The sequence below is a fragment of the Neodiprion pinetum genome, chromosome 7 (assembly GCF_021155775.2).
Source record: "Neodiprion pinetum isolate iyNeoPine1 chromosome 7, iyNeoPine1.2, whole genome shotgun sequence".
NCBI lineage: Eukaryota > Metazoa > Arthropoda > Insecta > Hymenoptera > Diprionidae > Neodiprion > Neodiprion pinetum.
In genome coordinates, this window is record NC_060238.1 from 26,591,353 (window position 1) to 26,609,272 (window position 17,920).

Sequence of the window (17,920 nt, forward strand, 5' to 3'; positions counted from 1 at the left end):
AGATACCTGAGTGATTTCTTTGAAATTCTGCAATGCGTTTATTTTCCTTAAAATTTTATCATCATTATCTATAGCATCGTTTCTACGCCACTTTCACATTATTTACGTTTTTCTTTTTCCGCAGACATTTTTCTGGATTTCATTTGTCCAACTGTTTCGAATTCGCGAATATTATCGTTAAATTACCTACATAGCATTATTCTCTGATCGTCGTTGACTAGCACCGCAGTTTCAAGTTTTATTTAACCTTACTCTGTAAATGAGAATCAGCGGAAATTTGTCGACCTCAGTAAACATTCACTGATTTCCAGTTATAAGAATACCGTAGTTGAAATGCGTCAGTTATTGACATCGATCAATTTCCATCGTTGACGATACTCATATTTATAATGTACAATAAGGTAATAATATCTTCTCACCTCCGTCGAGGTGACGATCATTTTGTACACCAAAACATGATACTTGATAGATCAGAAAGAAGAAGAAGAAAACTTTCACGCGTCTGTACACTATATACGTATGTTTACACACACATATATATATATATATCTATCTATCTACCTTCAAACGCGAAGGGAAGTGACTTGAGCACACGCGTTAGATTTGCTCTTTCGGGGTTATTTTTTCCCACACATGCATCATTATTGCCAACTATAATAATACAGGCTACGACGGAACGAAAAAATTTTCCGACATCGAAAATAAATGAACAAAATTGAATATATATGTATGTACGTACATCGATCCAACTCTCGTCAGTATGAAAAAAAAAAAAGAAATCATTTTGGTTATAATTTATCCATAGAGAGTTTAGAAAGAAGGGAAATAGAGAGGAAGAGTGATGATATGTGGTTTACACATATCGATGTATAAAAAGAGCGACGTACGGCAAGCAGAATGTTCATCCCGAAGTTGAGATTACTTTTCGCGAACGGGTGTTGATAAAATGTTAAAATAGCCATTTAATCTTCCAGTCTCGCTCTCAAATTTTGATCACTATAACAGATGTGTGAATCACGTTTGCGGACTTTGGCACAACTCTGTAAAACTTTCGATAGGAACACGCAATTTCCAAGTGTATGAAAAAAAAAAAAAAATTATCGCAAAATTTCTCACTGACGTAGTGATAACGATATCTCAAACCGTATACGAACGCTGATTGGTTAGTATAGATATACAATACATTGATTTAATTATCTAAAAATCAATCGGTTGATATAATAATAATTGAAGAAAGAAACGAAAAAAAAAAAAACAGCTTTGCATAGCATGCAATACCACGATGGAGATATCGGTTGAGTAATTAGGTACCGGTGAAATAATGTTCGCCAGCTGTGAATGAAGCGTTTGAACAGGGCATGCCATCCAGTTCCAGGCCTTGTCCAAATCATTCCGCAACCGCCGGATCAGTTACGGGATTTCTAACAATTCCACCCAAGGGGTGGTGTTTCACCGTAGCCAATGAGGTATCAATAACATTCGAAATCACACTGAAATAAGTGTTATTAGAATGAAATTCTGCATTGGTAATCACCAAGATAATCATTGACGGACATGAGAAATTAACTGGGATTACAGGAATCTTTCTGTAATCTTAGAAATCATGAGAAATCACGAGCAATCACGTAATCAAAGTAAAGTTTATTTGTCAAGTAATCTCTTTTAATCACAGTACTATAAAATGTAAGTATTCACGAAATACGTGACAATGGTGTCAATTTTTGCTCCGGTGAAAACACCCCTTGATTCCACCCTAAAGCGCGACAAGTAGCCGTGAGTTGAAACATCTTTCTCAATTTCGGGTGGGAAAATAGAGAGAAGGGGAAGCAAACTGAACGATACGGTGTAAAATTCCAGTTCTGAATGGAAACATCTCGTCGGATTTTGAACCGCATATAAGCACCGTGGATCACAACGATTTGAATCAGGAGCTGGTCGACGCTCGCGTCGAAGGTGTCTCGAAGCTGTCCCGAAGGGTGGCCTCCCTCGTCTCGGTTAATCCTCGGTCAACGCCTCCAAGATCTCAGGAAACTCGGAGACGACGGCCTTGAGGGTCGAGAATAGGCCACGCTGCTCGTTCGGCTAGGACGGCGCCGAGGAGGGAAGCTGATGTCAGCCCGCCAAGTTCCCGGCATGCCTGTCGTCCGCGAAGTAAGAGACCGAAACGACGTCCCCGCCGACGTTGATCAGGCACTGACCCTGCAACACAATTATTCCCCGTCTCCAAGTCTACCAGTTTCTGCAATATTGTACTCCTTCTGTCCTTGCCGAAACCGAGAGCCTGGCAGATAATGAAAGCGCCGCATCGTTTCCTCCGCAGAAGCGGCAAAAGGTTTCGGGAAGAGCTGGCGATGTCGTATGTACATATCTTTAAAGCGGCAGGGAGTAGCGTAGCGCGATTGTTTCGTAGAGTGACTTCTGTTCGTGTCCAAGCAAACGGAAGATTCAATTAGACTTTGAACGACTTTACGACGTCGTTGGAACCATCTACCTACCATGCTCTGCGTCTAATTTCGCACTTGCTGACCGAACAAAGTCCATCGGTCGTGAGTGAAATAGCTTTGTGCGTGCAGCTCGACTCCTGCATTCGTTGCATAGAAAGTTGAGAAATGCAAAACAAAACAAAAAGTTTAGTTTTCAATAATATTAGAACATGAGTCAATCTCTCTATGCGTTGTAAGAAATTTTTCTCTTTGCCGGATGTGTACTTGGTTTTAACCTCGACAGGTGGTTGAATTTCAGGTGTTCGCAACACGTTCTTACACAAATTCAATTGTCACGATCTCCAATTACCGTTCCACTTTTCCAACCACGCAAATTCCCTTTACTCTCCTCGTTAAGCATTCCAGTGGCAAAGAAAAGTCGCGGCTCCGACCCTCAGTCCCTCTTCAAGCCGTTTTACCTAAGCGTAACTAGGTTTCCACTAATACCTCTTACTGTATTATATTTTTTCTTTTCTTACTTATTACTTTTTCATTTCTCTCGTTTCACCTTTGACCTTCGTTTACCGTACCTTTGACTCGGCTAATTCGGGAAACAACATTACACCAGACTTTTCATATTTTATCGAAATTACATAACGTTACAGACATACGAGAAATTAATTGAACGAATGACGTCCCGCTTCGATAAAGGAAAAGATTTCCACCGACTTAATTAATTGGCAATTGTACAAGGTACGTGGCAATTATATAATTAGGTCAGGTAGGTAAAATTGAACTGAAATTACGTTACGTTCACTCGCTGTCATTTCGCATACAATGTCCTCAGATTACACTACTTGCTCAATCAGACATCTCGTGGAAAGGAATTTCGTCGTCGTTACGATACACCAAAATTATAGCAACCCACAAATTGAAGAGGTATCTAAACATATCTGATTTCCAGTGTCTTTTAATTACCAATTTATCTGTAAAGGTATTCATAGGACGAAGTTGATCGAGAAGGAGGGCCGAGGGAAAGTGATATGACTGGCCTATACAAGATCTCGTGATTGACCGAATTTTCTTCTCTCGTATTTTTTTACCCCGTGGTAGTAAGAAGCTGAGCGAAAAATTCGAGGACATTTATAAACAACTCGCGCGTTGTCTTTGATGTCTGACCCAAAACAGCCCCTAATAAGAAAAGATGGTATATTTATCGCATGTCACTATTAACGGGGTGCAGAGAGATGAGGAGCCGTTCTCTGATTACCACGCGCGATCTTGTAGTATAATATCGGACACCTGTACCACGGTGAAAAGTTTTAATTGAGCTTTTCAACGGATGTCAAGGAACTCGTATCTCGGTTCGCGCGGAGTGGAAAAAAAACTACACCTTTTCTTCAGTTCATTGCGATAAGAAAGAAACGAGAAGAAAAGCTATTATATGTATACGCGTATGCAGAGGCAGGATTGTAACAGCTGAAAGTTTCTTCTTGTGAGACACATGAGTCCTGATCGTAGGGGATACGATCGATGGCAGACCTTACGGCCTGCCTCTCGTCACTTTCGGGTATCGTAATCAGGGGCGCGGCAGGGAAGGGCGGGGAGGAGGGGCAGTTTAATTAGGAGTTTGAAAGGACCGACTAGGTATAGCGTGTATAGGAAAGAAGGGATACACGTGCAGAGGGATGATTGATCTGAGTTTAATTAGAAAATTTTTCGAGCCAAATACACCTAACGAATAACCCGGAGGAGCGCGGAACGAGAAGAGAACAGAGTGCCGGCTGCATGAACGGCGTTTTAAAAGGATTAATCTTATACACAGGTATAAACGTTAATAAGGAACCGACACGTCGTCAGAAATTTATAATTGCCTGAAAATACTGCATTTGACAAGGTTTTTGACACGGTTTTCGGCAATTTTCCATTCCGACGAATTCCAGCGGAGGTCTCGGGTGATTACAAAAAGCGGCTGTGTAGGTATCGGTTCTACGCGACGCGTGTGAATTACTGGTTTGTACGAGAAAGTCTCATCTGCAGATAATTCCGAGAACGGTTAAATTAGATGCATGTCACTACTAGCAGAGGTATCAGAATTTCCAGACACCAAGTTTCAGAGTTATACGAGTGTCAATCAACGTCGTACCGACTTGGATGTTCTCGGGGTGGATTTCAAAACGCGACGTTTCCCCGAAGGGAAAACTGAGGGGGAAACGTTCACGGTTCGCCTTCTCCATAAAAGAAACACCGCTTTTCTCCTTCTCGCCTTTGTTTTCTTTTATCCTCACGCGTGATGTAATGATTCATTCATCGTTTATACGTCGCGACGTGACGACTGCGGTATAATACCGACTATGCGTTCAAGTATGAAATACACGTACAAAAATCAGGGTCAGATTGATTTCTACCTAAATGGGGCATCGGCGAACGCGCCGTGGGTCCCTTCCAAGTATTGGGGACAGAGGGTGGTTAAGAAAGTCGTTCGTTCACGTTGCAAAATAAATGTTTGAAAATGACCTTTCTCAGCTTAGAACACATCGAAAACATGATGTTAGAGTTGAAAAAAAAAAGATTGTAATAACGACAGTTATCATAGAGCTTATGATACGAAGCTGACGATACTTTTTAGACGAAATGAGAAAGTAAGAAAATTTCTATATGTGATCAGAATCAGAAATATAAGTAACAAAATAAATAATCAAGGGTTGCACAATTGCATTTAACGTAAACTGTTTATGTAATTTGAGGCATGGGCGTGGGCTGAATAATAATCATACAAGAAATCGGGAAAGTAAACAGATGTAACAAGCAGCAAAAAAGTTTGCACAAGATATCTCCAATCATTTCGGTAAACGGTAAGGGCTTAGAATTCAACGTACTTAATATTCCGCTTTCGGGTCATGATAGGATTTGATGTTGTGATAGCTCTGAAATATACCTACTTGTTTTTTCGGCGGTATGAATTATTGATGATAATTTATATGCAGGTATTTTCTTTTCTTTTTACTTCGTACTTTGTGCTTGTTCGGTCGTTGGATCGTCGCAAAACAAATGCGAGACGTCTTAAAAATTTCATACTCAGATCAAATTAATGGGCGGAGATGTGTGGGAAAGAAAGAATGGCTAAGGTAAAACAAAGATTTAGGGGGTGCTCCGAACTTACGGGAACGTGATAAGACTTAAATTACAAATGATCCGCGGGAAGTATCTGAACGAGAGGCAAGAAAATAATAATGAAAGTAAAAAAAAAGAGCGAAGCGCGAAAAGAAATACGACATCGAAGAAAAAAGTCACGTAGTCATATCAAACGCTAGCTAAATTACGAGACACCGTTTTATTCAAACCAAGTTTGCGCGCGGTTTATCTTAATTCAATCTTCGCCTCTGCAGCAAGGCACAGCCCGCTAATTTCAATGACAAACTACTTCAATGTTCCCTTCTCGTAAAGATACAAGGTTTCAAGGATAATTACTCAGTGTTCGCGCCATGCAGCGAAACAGTTTTCGCGTGGAAGAACTTTAAACATGCTCTGCTCCTCGTGGTTCTCTAGCGAAATTAGTCGGTTCGTTTTTATTTTGTTCGCGACTCAGGGTAAAATAAACGAAGGCAATATTGAAGAGAAATTTCAATATTTTTTGTGTAACTCACCTGATTTTTGTGGGGACTATGACAGAGGACCAATTGTGTCATGAAGTAAGCGACCATTGCATTTCCACCGAGTGCCGTAACGTGGGCCCGAACTATCGCAAGAACCTCCGTGACGAAACTGTGAACAAATCCGCTGAGCCCACCACCCTGGGAAAAATGCGAGTAAAGATTCTGATCCGTCTGTTGGAGGCGACGGATAATCGACGGCTAACCATGGTGTCCAGTAAAAAATCCGTTACAAATTCAAGCACATTTCCAGAACATTTTCAGGTTAGTCAAGGATGTTCAGGAAAAATAAAAATACACGAATACAGAGAGCAGAGGGCACTGTGCACTGAGATACACGTTATTTCTACTGCGACCTGTTAGTAGGAAAGAATAAAAAAAATCCGATTCGAGGTGGGAATCCACTGTTTGAAAACTGTTATTCAGTGACCTTAAAAATAAAATATATCCAGGACACAAGAAACATTCAAGGATATTTCCAGGACTTTTTAAGGACAAAGAAAATTTAAGGACGTTTCCGGGACCACTGGACACCATACTTGTATAGGTGTATGCAAACAAGGATATGGCACGATCTCTTACTTCTCGTATCGCTGTGCTCTCGCGAATGAAGAAGAAGTTCAAATTCCCGAGATACCTCTCAATCCTTCCACCGGGCATGTAGGATAGCGGAGTTATGTCGACGCCGTATCTCTCCTTCAAAGGCACCTTGAGAAAATTTATGGAACGATATTGACTTCTGGTTGTCTTCTAACGATGAAAACATTATGTCCGCCTTTGTTAAGCTTACATGTTTATGTTTGTGCAACGTATGCACTCTCGTTCTCAGGGGTGATCGAGGCCTCGATCTCGGGATCAGACTTCCGGATTGCCCTGCCGAGTGCAGGCTCGAGGTGTTCGGTGCTCCGGTAGACACCGCGTTCTCCGGCATAACGTGGTCCTCGTCGAGGCTGAATATCAGATCGTTTTCGTCTGAGGAAGACGATTTTAGTCACGCGACCGATGACGAACGTTTCCCGGTGATACCGTGATAATTAATGAGTGAAAAACTGGAAAATGCTCACCTGTTTTCTTCACCTGATCTCTGCTTATCGAATGCGGCAGAACTTTTCTTTTGTACTTGTTCAGCTTGGTCGGCTCGCCCAACCCAAGAGCCATTCCAACTACAGAGAGTTGTATTTCGTCCGGCTCCGGGAGCTCGACCTTGAATTGAAGGTCGCAAAGAGCACAAGGCACCATTTTTCTCAGCTTGAAGTAAACGCTCTGGGTAACAAGCGCAAAAGAAAAGGGAAACATGAACGAGGAGGTCTGACAAAAAGGTATAAACAATAATGACGACAGTGAAAGGACCACCCCACCTGCAACAACCTTCCAAAATATTTGGTGGATACCGAGGCTGGTTGTCCGACAGGTATCTTAGCGCGCCACAGCTGGGTGAACATCTGCAGGTTTCTGACTATTTCGAGGTCTTCGAGTCCGGGTATATTCTGCGTATTAACAACGTGAAAGCCGTCCGGCGGCCTGTTTTCCATCAGCATTGATATCTTGTCGACTTCTTCCATGTCGTCAACCTCGAGGACGCAGGCGTCCTTGTTACCCGCCCCCAAGTCGATTTCCGGCATCTCATCCTCCGATTCGTCTGTGTCGGACGTTGTTACTCGGCCGTTTTCCATATCCTACGAGCGAGGATACATCAAGCGAATCGAAATGGTCGGAAAATTTAGGGACAAGAGAAAGGAGCGGGAAAGAAGAAGGGATAAGCAAGTATTTCTCAAAGTTCATATTACCCACCGTCAAGGACTTGAGTTGATAGAATTCCCGGTTCTTCTTCACAGTTTCGATGAGGGACTTCTGTATGTCCGCGAGTTTTTGCTCATCGCTCCAAGAGTTGCCGGCAGTGACCTTGGGTACCGCTGGGGTCGGGAGAGGCGCCAAGTAGACGGCGGTTCCCGTCGCCATCCCGATCAGGAGTCTCTCCCCGATGGAGACTTGGACCCTAAGTCCGAACAGCGCGTTCATGCTCCTCACCTTGATTTTGTTGAGCAAGAGGCTGTGGAGTTCGTACTCGAGAAAGGGGAGACCGTCGGAAATCTCCTTGGCGTTCAGTTCGCCCCTGAGGTCCCTCTTGGGTCTACAAACTGTCGCCTGGACAACGCAACCTCTTCCGGTTATCGGAATACTTTCCGGCAGCTCGATGGTGGTGAACAGAATGTCCGGGACTTTGCCGCGACGACAAATCGCGCACTTCAGAACCTTGACCCTGAAAGGTACGCTGCTCTCGCTGTATGGCAAGTGACACACACTGCAGGAGCTCGGAGGAAGCGGAATTGAGTGGGACGAGGTTTGCTCGGTACCGTCGGACTGTCTTGTCTTTGCATCCTGAACGCCGTTGACGTCTCGGGCGGCCGTTTCTTCGGTCTGATCATTTTTTCCCTCGCCCTTGTCACTGTCACTTTTGTCTCCCTTCTCGCTCTTTGTCGCGCTGGCTGGCTGAGCTTTCTGCTGACCCTTTTCCCGCTCAAAGTCCGTCCTGTCCAAGGATGTGGTCGTGATTTCACGCTGATGAATTCGACTGATCAACGGGTTATCAGGTTCCTGACTTGTGTTCTGGAGGTTTATTACCGCAGCCGTCCCAGCGGCACTCAAGACGCAGACGTCGTCGCTAGAGGAAACGATTAATTCTGCATTACGAAGTCGTCGTCGGATGGACAAGAGCTCTTACACGTCGTCTAGCATGCTAAAGACCAAAAATCTCCCGCAATGCTCCTACCATATGCTCGTTTCCTCGCGATATCCCAACACCACATTGCAAGCTAGGGCCCTTGCGTGGGAGCGAACTTCCATACGAATCTCAGTCCACCAAGCATCGCGGCTCTCTGGTTCTTCGAGGTTGCTTATTCTTTCGAGAAGCTTTACGGACCTGGCGCTGACAGTACCGCCTAGAACAGTGTATTCTCTGTGGTGATTTGCTTGCTCGAATGGAAAAAAAAAAAACGCCCATTCCATAACTAGGTGTTTTTAACTGACTTCTACGATTCAGCAAAGGAGTCTTGGGTCTTACCTAAGTGCAGTATAAAGCCGGGCGGGTATTGCTGCATGGTAATGAAGGGGTATTCTAGCATGTCAAGTGCTTCCTGGTTCATCGGTCTGACCACCGCAGTCACTGGTCTCAAATAACCCCCCATAGACGACCTGTCGCTTCCAGTTAGCGAGTTACCTGCAGTTACATCGCATACTTTCATCAGAATAAGCTCTGTCGGCTGTCTTTCACAGCGCGCCTTTGTCACATACTGCACAAGACATAACGTGCGCGTGAAGAGTATTTCAAAAGGTTTCAATTAGCATTACTGGTAATATCTTGAGACAGAAAATGCTAATAAATATAAAACTGTCTTTTGAATCACTCTGACGTGTAGCGTTCAACCATTAGGACGAAGGCACACGTATAAACCGTGAAAGGTAAAGTTCTCAGAATGCGGTATAACCTGCATCATTAGGACTTTTTTCACGCGTACAAGTAGATTTGTTTCAGCGGTTGCAAGGCATTTGAAGAGAAAATAATACATACGTATATGAAAAATACAAGGATTGCGAGACCGGACTGTCTCCTAAAAATAGAGAGACGAAACGCAAAGAAATTTATCACGAGAATCGTATTGGCCATTAATATGTTTTTAGAAAAATCTGTCTCTCAAGCTACTTCGATCACTTCCTGTAAACGTACTCCCCTTCAAGGTTTACATGCGTATACCTACTCCTGTATAAACAGGCATAGCATGGTAAGATAATCTTAAAAGTTGGACACTTGCGTTACACGATGATATCAAGGCGTCGTTACATGAACAGTTTATCTTGCAGAAGTCTAACAGCCATGCTAATTAAGAAAAGGTAAAGCTAAACAAATATTTTGGTGTTCTCAGGGCGTTATACTTATGTCGTTGTTTGTATAGGTATGTATGGTATATGGGAATCCTTTGAAGAGTGACATACACGCATACATTGATCTAAGGAAGTAAATAATTGCCATTTAATTAGAATAGATGTATCAGAGAGGCATCTTTAATTTTCGTGTTTACCGAGTAAATAGTTTATAGGTGAAGAGTATACATCAATTGATAAGCTTGAAGATGTGATACGTTATTATTGTTAACGCTGTTAATCACTCTCATCTCAGGCCACCAGGTTTACTGTCCTCCGGGGTATTTTTCACTCTTTGTTAAACTAGCACAGGTGGTAGTGAGTACACAAGAATGATGCTGATCTGTTGTTGTTGCCGATGATATTTGTCGCGATGTTGAGTACGCGTAAAGGCAGAGACGAAGACATGAGAATATTACTGTTACGATAGAGTAACAAACGTATGGTAGACGAGTAATATTGTAGTCACTGGGTCACGCTACAGAGCGACAACGAGAGAAAGAAACAAAATGTCAAGATACATGAACATCAGCATTCTCCCGTCAGTACTCACGTTTACGATAATATCCTGCCGGGGAGAAATATTCCGAATGAAACAGAAAAATCAAAAGAAAATCTTTTGAAACATTGAATTGATGATTGTACGCCACTTTTTATGGCAATCTCATGTCGTTAGTTCAACACTTACATAAATCTTTATTCAATGACGAGGTAAATTATCCTGAGAATTTGATTAGTGCATTTTACGTGAGAGAAAAATGTAACCCTGACTTTTCCATACCTCCGATTACTATGTATGACTGTAGCATTAGCAAAGTGGAAATATGAGTTGCGTGACGTGCTACGCTAATAAAACTACCTGCCGAAACACCTACAATTATGTTCGATTCCAAAGGGTAAAACGAAATTTTCTATGATATTCAAAACGGGGCTACATATTATACGAACTTGATACGGTAAAGGTCAAGTCCGCCGTCAATGGAAAAGTCCCGATGGCTACGAAAGCAGGTAGCGTGAAGAAAAAAAAGGAAAGAAATAAAAGTTATGGGTTATCCTCTACCTCGGAAAAGTTTTATGCAACGCTCTACTCGAGACTTATACCTAAGAAACGCCCCCAGGTAATAAATAGCAAGTGCAAAATTATAATGAGCAGACGACACGCACACCCCCTCGCAGCACACGCAGCATCGTACATATTGTTGTGAATGTGGTAGACCTACCTTTCGGAGTAATACTGAGATCAGAGTCGCTGGATCTCCGGTGTATCGGGACGGCCGAATTGGCCTTAATTACCGGTGACTTGGATATTTTGTTGCTCACGCCTGCGGGAGTCGGCGTCGAAGGTGGCGCAGGGCTCGGGTTACCCGGTGGTGGTGCGACATCCGGTTGCTGCCTACGAGGATCGGGATAGCAAGGCACACACGAGTTGTCAGTAGTGTTAGCATTATTAGTATTGTTAGTTGTACCAACGCCCTCTTGCGCATCTCTCAAGTTGCACTCGCTGTGACTTTTGCGCACCACCGAGACGATGGTAAGTTTCTCCGGCGTTAAAAGATTACTACCAGCGTTAGTACGAGGTTCTAATCCTGACCCAAAGCTAAGCTCGCTCAACTCTACGTCAACTAATTTACTATCGCTAGGATTTTGGGAAGGGTCAAATCGGGTTGCCGGAGTAGTCGCCTGCAGCGTCTTGACCGCGTCTTCCCGATTATCATCCGTCTCGGTCTCGGCTTCGAGCTCAACGATCGGCGGTTCAATCGCGATCAAACATCCCTCGGTTTTCTCAAGAGCCTCCGAACCCCCTGAGTGGGTTCCTTGTTTTTCCCGGTTTACGGTAAAACCGACTCTCGAACCACTCGCCTCGTCCCCGCTACCGACAGACTGATTGTGAGGGGTGAAAAGCGCATGCCGAGAACCGATCGAGGATGCCGATGAATAATTTTGTCGTGCAAAGGACGAGCCGGTCCCGTAGCTCTGGATGGAGGAATCTTCCGGGGACTTGGACCTTGACGTTCTCCTGCGGTGTCGATGCTTTCGGATAGAATCGGGCGAAGGGGTCACACTAGCGGCAACCTTGTCTCTCCTGTGCTTTCGGCTCCGGGACGAATCGTTTCTGTGCCGATCCCGCATAGAATGCACGAGCATTTTAGTGTCGATGATTTTGATCAGCTCCAGCATGCACTGTCGTTTTTGCTTGCTCCGCAGTCTGTCCACCCGTGCCAAGTCCTCCGCACTTCTCACCATTTCCGGCCGTGGTTCGCACCGCTCTTTCGGCTTGACGGCACCCTCGTCGCTCCCAAAGTTGCTCTTGGCGTTCACTTCCGTAACCTTGAGCAGGGGGACCGAAAGGTGACTGTGATCCTCCTTCGAGGTTGAATCAATCACTATTGCAACGGGCTTAATCTTCTGCAGGGGTTCGGCTTTCTCTCTGTCTCTTGGAGACCCTCGATATATAACTGTCTCGTTCCTTTCGACCTTTTTCAAAGTCTTTTCCGACTTTTTCGCAGCTTCCTCGTGATTTTTCGACGACATTTTTTCCACCCCTTCTTTGGCAATGGTTTTACTATCCGCGGCGTGCTTGCCACCCGGCGATATATTCAAGCTTTTGAAAATACTCAGTTTTCTCTTCGTTTCGGCTTTAAATGACTCTGATTTTTTTTTCAAACTGATTCTGCTGGGCGCTACGAATCTTCGAATCGCCCTCTCATTCAGACTCACCGATCTCTGCAGACTGACCGTCCTGGCATCCACCCAAGGGTCCACGTCCGGAAAAAATATTTCACAACTCTGGTCCTCGGTCGGAGTGCTCGCAGCGGCTGGTTTCGAATCTGCAGGGTTGTCGAAGCGCTCCTGCCTATCGAGGAACTCCGTTTCCTTGGCGGTCATACTGGAGGTGATGGCAATCGTGTCGCCGTCGTTCGCTACTGCCTCTGCCGTGGCATCGAGATTCTCGTCACAACTGAAATTGGAGTCGTTGCGTACTGGTCTCTGAATATGGAGCTCACCGTAATTTTGTGGCAAAAAAGATGGGGAAGCTGCCCTGCGAGGTATGAGCTCAGCTTCCTCGATGGAATTCCGCTTCTCAAACCAAATATCCGAGCCGCGACTTTCGGTGCTGGAGGACATCGGCTCGCTGGATACGGAAAGGTTTTTCTTTTCTTCGGTTGGAACAGTAGTGAAGATGCCCGCCTCATGATCGAAGTAGCTGTCCTTTTTCTCCTCCAGCTTCGAACCGATTGACGTCAATTTTCCGTCCCCCGTGGGAGGCGATCCAGGCTCTCCGTGGGTCAGAGAATCGTCGAGTATGTTGTAGTTCGTGCTCGACTCCGAGGGCTCGTCCTCCGAACTCTCAGTGTCGGATTCGTCGGACGAAACGTCCTCCTCCTCCTCCTCCTCCCGAAGGCGACGCTTCGGCGTCAAGCTTTTGATGACTTTCTCGGAGCTCTTCCGAGACGTCAAGTCCGCATTCGCCTCCGTCTCCGTGATCTCCTCTTTCCGATCGCTCGACTGCGTCCCAGCTTCCGACTCGACCATCCGGGCCTCGAACTCTTCGCAAGCGATCCTGATCGGCGATGGTGCGGGACTTTCGTGGTCCTCCATCACGCTGTCGAGGGCGAGTCCGGCGTGGACAGACCTGATGAGGAGCGCGGCCATTCCGTCACTCGAGTTTCGCTTCGAGCTGCTCTTCTTATTCCTGCCAAGTGAGTAGAGGTCGGATATCGAGGATCTGGCAGACTCTGAGCTGACAGACCAGGTGCTGGAGAAGGTGCTGTCCAGGTCGCTCTGGTCCTCCTCAAAGGAGTCGGAGAACCTCGCTCTGAGTTGACTCACCCTCTTTGACAGCATGCTCTGCGGCAGATATCGCAGGTTCTTTAATCCCCTGGAAAACCTGTTGCCCGCTATCTCACCCCTCATATCTTCCTGAGCAAGGATTGACCTGAGGGACAATTCATCGGCGTCCTCAGGCAAAGATATGTTCGAGTCGAAACTCCGACGGAGGTTGTTGTAACTCGACTGCTGTGACAAATGCCTGAGCATTTTACCGCTGGATCCGGCAGATCTGTAGCTGGGCACGACGATCAACGGTTTCGAACGCTTCTTCAGAGTCTTTCCATAGCCCGGAAACTTGCTGCTTACTTTAGTCGTTTGCAGGCTTGACAGTGACGCGGCTTGGCTACGGTCGGGGGAGTGAGAAAGCAGGGGAACACTCTCGTCTAATTCTAGGCATTCGAAACTCGCTTTATGGGGTAAGCCAAGCAGCGCAAGCCTAAACGTATGCATGCGGGGGGTCGGGTACAAAAAGAGATATCTATCAGTTAATCAGTTTTCATGTTGTACAGAGATCGAATGGGTACAGGGTTCAGTTGAATTCGAGGGGTGAAGACAGCTTGAACGGCAATATCATGTGGGAATGTCAGGATTTGTCATAAATAAATCCACTCGAGATTAATTCCCTTCAAGTTGTATACACCTCCTCAATTCCAGAGAATACAGTTTTTGCTCATATTTTAGATAGGACAACGTTGAAGTTACATATATCGCAATCAAGCGTAAATCAACACAACTCAATAAATTTTCATCCGAAATCGGGAGTATCTAAAGCAGTCCTTACTAGTTGGTTTGAAAGAATACGCGTTTACAAGAGGATGAAGAGAATGAATCGTCAAATCTTCAATGCCTATCGCCCTGCTTCCTGCACTCAAATTGTGAGTCACGGGTGAACAAGCAGATCAGTCTAGTGCGGTAATCATTGGAAAATGAAAATTCATATATTTATAATAGCGATCTAGCCCGAGATAAAATCCTATCTCTAATCTTCTATCAAGAAATCACTTTTCCCAGATGCATCATAATAAGACCTCAGCTGATAAGAAACTGATATCGGAAGATGTAAACACTTTGGAAAATATAATGATGCAGGAGAAAATAATGCCGTGTGTTTCCACAACCAAATAATGAAGTATATGTGTGTAGAAGTCAATGACCCGTGTACGTTAACGTATGGAACCATTTCGTGGGGGGTGGGGGGAATGCAACCTCGACAATTTAATATCGGGTAAATCTGCCATCATTATGACGACCGGAATTTCATTTCTTTGAGATTTACCCTGAAGTGCAAAAATATAGGCAGGTTTACCCTGTGTTCGATTGCTGTGAAACAAGTTATTTCTGGTTCTTACATTGGTGTTGCACTTCATAAACGCGGCTTAAACAACTTCAGAGAAAATTGATACGATAAATATGAAGGTTCGAAGTAATCGAGTTATATACTCACTCTTCGGAGGTCAAATTCTCCGCTGGCACACTGGATGAATCGTGCATTTTGACAAGAGTAACAGCAGTTCCAATGCCTCTTGCTACGATTCCGGATTCACCTTCCAAATCAAAGCATTGATAATACCTGCAAGAAGGTACAAATATACTCTACAAGATGCAAGATGAGAAAGATCCCCAGAAAGTTATACGGCAATAGTAGCAGCAGTTACCCGATAACGGCATTGCCTCCAAGATCCAGTGCCTTGAGCCCAATTTTTCTCTGAACTTCTCCGCTTAGTTTGAAAAAAAGTGTTTGTCGAGCTTCGTTCGAAGCTCTGGGAGTTCGTATCTTGTCGATCCACTTGTATTCAGGATCGTCATTAACGACGAGCTCTTCCACGAAGCCATGTATGATTTGAGCATGGTACCCATGCGGAATTATCGGTGCTAGAAGAATTACATTAATAGATTACAAATAAATTTTAATCAAAGAATCGACTCATGAATGAGATATCAGAGAAATCAAATATATAAACTCACAGCAGAAGAATTGAACCCCACAAGAAGATTGCCTGAACTTATTGAAGTCGGAAAACAATTCCACTTTCACGATGATATTCACTTCGCCACGTATTCCGTGCATGGTATCGTAGACCGGTATCCAGCCATTCATTACGGAGCCTGTGGGTATGGGATCTATATCAAACTTGTGCTGCCAAAATCGACAAATTAGTTGTTCAAAAACATAAATATTTGGCAAGATATCAACTTATTTCCAAGGTCATCTGAGAAGCAACAAATCGCTCGTCATGGTCATTAACTTTGGCTATTTTGCAACTGATCACAGTAAAAATTTGTGATAGAATTTTTTTACATGTATTATTAACTACTGACCTCCCTGAGTGCTGGAGCTGGAGCTCATTGACGCCTCGAGAGTCCACATATTTTTGACCGGAAGAGGAGTGCCAGGCAGTAATAGCGGGTTCAAATCTAGGTAGACCTTGCCGATGGCGTCGTTGGCAGAGTACGTGTCGTGGTCCATCAGCCTGATTTGCAGAGGTTCGTCCTGTAGCTCAGCTTCATCCACCTCGAACCTGTACCACTCTGAGTTCCACTGGGGATTCAGAGATTTCCGGCATACGTCCGTCTTGTAGGTTGTGTTCCCAAATTTTATTTCAACATAAGCATCCGTCGTATCGCTGGAGCGATCCATCACCGGCAGGTTTCGCCCTGCCAATATCTTGACCTTCACTTTGCCCGGCATTTTGGCAAGTGTTCATCAGAATTGACACCTTGATGAAGTCGTATCAAGAAATGAGAGAAACACTCTACGATTCGGAATTGTAAAGTTTCAGGACGACTGGAGAAAAATTATATGATATAAAACGTTGTTTCTCGAAGTATATAAACTACAAAACAGACTGGTGAAAAATCTCTAACAGGGTAATTCGAAGTGGCGAATTAATACCAGTTCGAACGGGTTTCGAGGTTAGACCCTCGCAACGGATGCTGAGATCATCGACAGGAGGGGATAAGTTTTCCATCGAAACGCGGAGGTTTTGGATATTTTTTCATTTTAAAGTATAATTGACAGTCGATGCTTTGCGTGTCGCAAACACAGCGTACTTACGAGTATCCGATGTTGAGGCGTGCGAGTGGACGTTTAAATCAGGTAAATACCGTAGGATAACAACTGCTCCCAAGGGAATACGACATTGCGCAAGCAGGCGAGGTAGTGGAGAGGAAAGAGGCCGTCCTGTTGCGCTCGGATCGTTGCCTGTGTGCGTGAATGCGATGAGATTTTTGGCATGAGTTAAATATTACGAATATTATATTATTATCATATGGAGCAACGTAGCGTGGACGGTCGAACTAGCAAAAGCGAAAATAGATATCGACTATATCGCTTTCAAATAGTTCAAACTCCGAATGTAGTCGTATCGCGTACTATCGAGAAATCTCGCTGAGCATTCGATGTTTGAATTTACACGCGCACACGAGGCGGCTCTGAAGGCTCCGGCCTGTAGATAGAAAGAGAGATGCCATCGATCTCTTTCTACTGGCGCATGCGCGGTACAGCGCTGCCAGGCCCAAAGAAATTTCTTTGGATCTAAAGAAATTATAATAATCCGTTTAGAGGAAAAAAAAGTTGTTTTCTTATTAAGAATGTTTCGGTTTAGACCGGAATCTGAAGAAAGTCTGATGATCTCTGACGAAATCTCAAGACTGATGGAGAAATCTCTAAAAATGGTCCATGAAATCGGAACAACAGACCAAAAATCAAACAGTTGCAGGAGGTTCCTGGGAAAATATAGCACCAATTAGATAGCGTCTGCAATTTTCAAACGCGCTTAGTTGCCAATTGTTGGTCCTAAATATTAAAAATAAAAACATGTATTACAAATGAAAGTTTCCAATATCCTTATACTTACAATTCCGGTTGTAAGATATAAATGTGTCTCTGTTGCCTCGTTCGCTAATTATCGTTATATATTTTCAGAGAAATTGTCCATGTTACTATAAGGCGAAAAAATCAAACGTGTTACGTATTCTTGTATTTATTGAGTTTCAATACCGCCAAACATCACTCTTGAAAACGAGAAATATGAAGAATTACTGTGACGCCACTGAGTCGTCTGAAGAATTACTTTGGTGCCACCTAAACAAGAA

At 44.1% G+C, this 17,920-nt stretch overlaps 1 protein-coding gene across 7 annotated transcripts; it reads right to left on the reverse strand.

Moving 5' to 3' along the window:
* Positions 1 to 1,621: 1,621 nt before the first annotated feature.
* LOC124223071 (uncharacterized) lies at positions 1,622 to 17,123 on the reverse strand. 7 transcript variants are annotated; one of them, XM_046634713.1, is made up of 17 exons: positions 16,881 to 17,123; positions 16,145 to 16,542; positions 15,791 to 15,946; positions 15,481 to 15,697; positions 15,270 to 15,395; positions 11,215 to 14,261; positions 10,548 to 10,562; positions 9,138 to 9,293; positions 8,847 to 9,015; positions 7,868 to 8,738; positions 7,435 to 7,752; positions 7,141 to 7,339; positions 6,867 to 7,048; positions 6,659 to 6,784; positions 6,071 to 6,217; positions 2,496 to 2,581; positions 2,206 to 2,418 (listed from the first exon to the last, which is right to left on the reverse strand). In XM_046634713.1, coding segments are annotated over exons 2-17 (6,186 nt in total). In that variant the 5' UTR covers positions 16,515 to 16,542; positions 16,881 to 17,123; the 3' UTR covers positions 2,206 to 2,417. The 7 variants fall into 7 exon arrangements, with proteins under 7 accessions (XP_046490668.1, XP_046490674.1, XP_046490669.1 ...); XM_046634712.2 differs by lacking the exons at positions 2,206 to 2,418; positions 2,496 to 2,581 and adding an exon at positions 1,622 to 2,199; XM_046634716.1 differs by having other exon boundaries at positions 2,206 to 2,581; positions 15,791 to 15,931.
* Positions 17,124 to 17,920: the final 797 nt, after the last annotated feature.

Excerpts from the sequence above, each read along its gene's own strand:
- LOC124223071 (XM_046634711.1), bottom strand. The coding sequence starts at position 16,514 with ATGCCGGGCAAAGTGAAGGTCAAGATATTGGCAGGGCGAAACCTGCCG. Across the intron at positions 15,396-15,480 it reads GGAGGCAATGCCGTTATCGG|GTATTATCAATGCTTTGATT; the intron begins GTAACTGCTGCT and ends ACCTTCTTGCAG. Across the intron at positions 7,340-7,434 it reads ATTTTGGAAGGTTGTTGCAG|AGCGTTTACTTCAAGCTGAG; the intron begins GTGGGGTGGTCC and ends CTTGTTACCCAG.